The sequence below is a fragment of the Vigna umbellata genome, chromosome 10, assembly GCF_029865625.1.
Source record: "Vigna umbellata cultivar VRB3 chromosome 10, Vumbellata_1.0, whole genome shotgun sequence".
NCBI lineage: Eukaryota > Viridiplantae > Streptophyta > Magnoliopsida > Fabales > Fabaceae > Vigna > Vigna umbellata.
This window is the reverse complement of record NC_142174.1, coordinates 16,536,417-16,540,329: the sequence shown is the minus strand read 5'-3', so window position 1 is coordinate 16,540,329 and position 3,913 is coordinate 16,536,417. Positions and strand designations below refer to the sequence as shown.

The following is a 3,913-nucleotide window of genomic DNA, read 5'->3' as shown; positions in this document are numbered from 1 at the left end:
TCGTACAGAAAAGGAAACAAATGAAATATCATTAGCTAACTATTTGTATATCCTTAATTACCAAGAATGATACATTATCAGACTAATTAAGCATTGATGATTTGCATTTGCATAAAAAACAAAACGTGACAGGTCTGCATTTTCTTTTCTTTTCACTTTTTTTTCTCATTCTCAGCCTATTGGAATGAATGAGCATCAATTTCAGACTACAAGATGATCATAAATAGTTAAAAAACCGAAGTTGGCGAGTGAAGATGCAGTAAATTAAAACATAAAAACAACATAAAAATTCTGTTTGTTTGCTTTGTTTTGGCTTTTGTTTGTTCAAGATCGTGGGTGAGGGAAGAATTGCGTACCACTACCAGGCATGAAGGTGTTAAGAGGAGCTGGATACAAGGAAGAAGAAGGATCAAGGAGTGGCTCTGAGACAACGGCACCAGTAGTGAGGTTCAAACCTCCAACACCAGTGGACGAGCTTTCCCCAGCACCACCCAAGAAGTTACTGTTACCTTCCGGACCATAGTCATATAAAATCCCTTTGAACACATGCCCTCCTATGTTGACAGCAGTTGAGTACGCATACTCCTCTTCCGCCTCATCTATCGAGCTCACACGTACGCACCTGAACTCCGCAGAAGATCTCACCACCGCCGGGAAATTCACCTCCTCTAACCCTTTTTTTATAGGGTAAAATGTGTAGAGAGAGAAAGTGAAAACAAAACAAAACAAGTCAGTGGTTAGATGCACTTTAGAAGTAGATGAATTATGTTTGTGAGAGTTAACAAAGGAAATAGAATCTAAGTAAAGATACTGAGACAAATACATATGATAGAAAGAGCGAAGCTGAAAATGAATGTGTAGTGTTGTGTTGGTATGCGCCAGTGAGTGTTAGCAAAGAAAGAAGGAGTACAGTCAGTCGCTCAGAGAGAAAGAGAGTAAGAGAGAGAGTGAGAACAGGTTCTTCTTCACTGTCAATCTAATCGTCAGGTCAGGGCTACTAAAATAACAGTGTTGCGGTAAAGAAAAAGGCGAGAAAAAGAGAAATTTTGCTTCACACACGCAATCGATACCGTCCTTGTTTGGATGTATGCTTCTAAAACTTTCTCAGTCGCTGCATATATCTTTTCAGAGAATTTTCCTGGACGGGTCTCTCCGTTATTCTTTTCTTTCGTAACACATACACGTTTCCTTTCTTTGCTTTCCTTTTCTTTACTCTCTCTCTCAGGAGTCAATCACCCAAACTGTGAGGTGCTTGTGGTAGCGCATGTAGCAGTGTGACAAGACGAGACGAAGTAAAACATGATGACGAAAATGTATTCAATAAGTATAGAGCAAAGACAATAGTGATATGCAGTGGTATATACCTGAAGAGGAGGGATTGGAAGGCAAGCGAGTGCAAGCAAGAGGAGAAGAGGAAGTGGGGTTATTATGATCTCTTTCTCTCTGCCTTCTGGGAAGGTCTCCAGAAGTTTCCATGTTTTGTTGCAACGCAGAGAGTTGCTGCTGTCTCTCGCGGCGGCGTGAAGCGGGGACCCATGTGCTCTTGACATGGGTCTGGCAATCGAAGCCCCGGCTCTTGCAGCATGTTCTGCACCGCATGTGAGGGCAATCCTTTTTAGCTTGGTTCCCACAGTCCTGACAGCTAATTCCACCGCTTCCACTTCCGCTTCCTCCCACCATGAAGCTGGATCTTGACGATGACTGATCGTCGGATATGGGTCTGCTGGGTCCAACACCCAAGGCGGAGTATAGATCTTGGTGAAAGAGAGGCCGTGGTTGTGGAGGACCCTGACCCATAAAGTGTTGTTGTTGCTGTTGTAACTGCTGTTGGTTCCATAGCTCAAAGCCACCTCCTCGGTGATAAGAAGAAACATCATCATTCTTGTTGTTATACCAGTATAGGGTATCAGGAGGGGGAGGAATTTCCTCTTCGTTGTTGTTGTTGTTCCCTCTACCTCCTAGTGAGAATAAACCCGCCATTCTTCTGCCTCCTCTACTGCTTCTGTCCTTCGAAAATCCATATCAAGAACAGTACCTCGATCTCCAACCAAACAACCCTCTCTACACACAACTATAAATATAAATAATTAATTACTAAAATACTCCAATCCGCGACAATGAATTCTGCTTCAATTAATTGTGTTCTCAATTTGGGAGAGAGGTGAGAGAGAACTACACAACCACTAGGGATCTTTTGTTTTGTATTTTTTTTTTTTTTCAGTTAAAAATTTTAGGTTTTTGTATGCTTGTGCTGTGTTTCTCTCTCTTGATTTTTCTGGGTATGGGTTAAGTGATAGAAGTAGTAGTAATAGGTGTTGTGGGGTGGGTGGTTAAAGAGAGAATTGATTTGAAGGGTTGTTGGTGGAGGACAGAGGAGGAACAGTGTCGGGGCAGCGTTAATCGCGCCCTCAACTCATTCTCCCTCGGCCAGTGCCAAGGTGCATTAATAAATTAGAGCGAAGCCACAATCACAAAAGCGCGATTTACAGCACTGCAAACGCCGCCATGCCTTCTCTGCTGTGCTGTTCTGTGTGCTGCACCTCTAATTTAAGTTTCCAATCCCATTCTCCTTTATTTGTTTTCTCTCTCTCTCTCTGATTCTTGGCCAGAGTTTATGAGACCTTTTTTTTTTGTTCTGACCACTTCTCCTTTTGTGTCTGTGGCCTGTGGTGTGGTTAAGTTAGCAACTGAGTACTATCACAAAAACAAACCCACTCCACAGTAAGTAAGTTACCAGTCCTCTCATTCTTTTTTATCAAAAACAAAAATTCAAATTCTAATTCTAATGGAATGGATGTCATTCACCTCATCTCCACGGCCCATATTACTTCCCATCCATATCCTGCGTTCCATATAATTCCACGTGTCACCTCAAATACCTTTCTGCGCCCTGTCCTTTCCTACCGGAAAACCCGCTTCTTTTTCGTGAGATATTATTATTATCCTTTTCGTTTATATTCAAATTCTTCACTTCCCTCTACCTGATCTATTTATATAAATTACTGATTAGTATTAATTTCCAGAGATAATCCTATATGTGGGTGTTAAAATTAGATGAAAGAGTAGGGAGAATTTTTGTAAAATATTGTGAGACAATGACATAAGTATAGGTATGTATAGAAGGAGTATTGAATTAAAAGAAACATTGGAGGTTGGAAAAAACTTGTGGCGTTTCCATAAGGGAGGGTTTGGTTTTCCCTATGACAATGAACGAATCAACTTTGGTGTAAATAGTTTATTGAGGTAGAGAGATTTTGGATGGTGAAAAAGAGGTAACTTGATCGGGTTTCCATAAAAATAATCATGTGGCCTCAAACATTATGTGTGGATGAAGGGGAACAGAGCGCCACCACATCGTGATCGTACGTGTATTCTTTTGGTATTAAATATTTAAATTTTAATAAAGGAAAAAAAGAGAGGTAGCTAGAAAAATGAATGAATGAGGTGAAAGGTGTTGAAGCAAAGAGTGGAGCGATGATAATTATAATAATATGGAGTGACTCTTAGGTTTATGTGAGTGTCTCCTTAAACAATGTGCAATTAGAAGAAGAGAAGAAGGGGTTGACTCGGGCATTGAAGGTGTGTGGGAACGCATGATGAATAGTTTAATGGGTTAAAATGAAGTGGGACAGTGATGAATTAATACGGTTAGAGAATTGAGAGAAAGAGAAAGAGAAGGCGCCGACCTGCAATACCAGCGCATGAGCATCACCCTCATGCCTCATGCCACATCCCTCTAACCGTACTCTTCTTTATTTTATGTATCTATACACTCTTTCACCATGCATCACTACACTCTTTACCTACTAAAACTCTTTTAATCATTCATGCATCCTTAGAATAACAAAATTCAAAAACCATCAAATTCAGTAATGATTTCTGATATAACTCAGACTTTTAATTTCTTTTTATA

General features: G+C 40.4%; 1 protein-coding gene across 1 annotated transcript; it reads right to left on the bottom strand.

The window, feature by feature from the left end:
- Nucleotides 1–2,726, bottom strand: LOC124834828 (protein SHORT INTERNODES-like). The gene is made up of 2 exons (XM_047309622.2): nt 1,365–2,726; nt 1–674 (listed from the first exon to the last, which is right to left on the bottom strand). The coding sequence occupies exons 1-2, from the start codon at nt 1,978–1,980 to the stop codon at nt 325–327; spliced, it is 966 nt and encodes a 321-aa protein (XP_047165578.1). The 5' UTR covers nt 1,981–2,726; the 3' UTR covers nt 1–324.
- Nucleotides 2,727–3,913: the final 1,187 nt, after the last annotated feature.

Coding starts and splice junctions, on each gene's coding strand:
- LOC124834828 (XM_047309622.2), bottom strand. CDS start 1,980: ATGGCGGGTTTATTCTCACTAGGAGGTAGAGGGAACAACAACAACAAC. Junction 675..1,364: donor TTCCAATCCCTCCTCTTCAG/GTATATACCACT, acceptor CTATAAAAAAAG/GGTTAGAGGAGGTGAATTTC.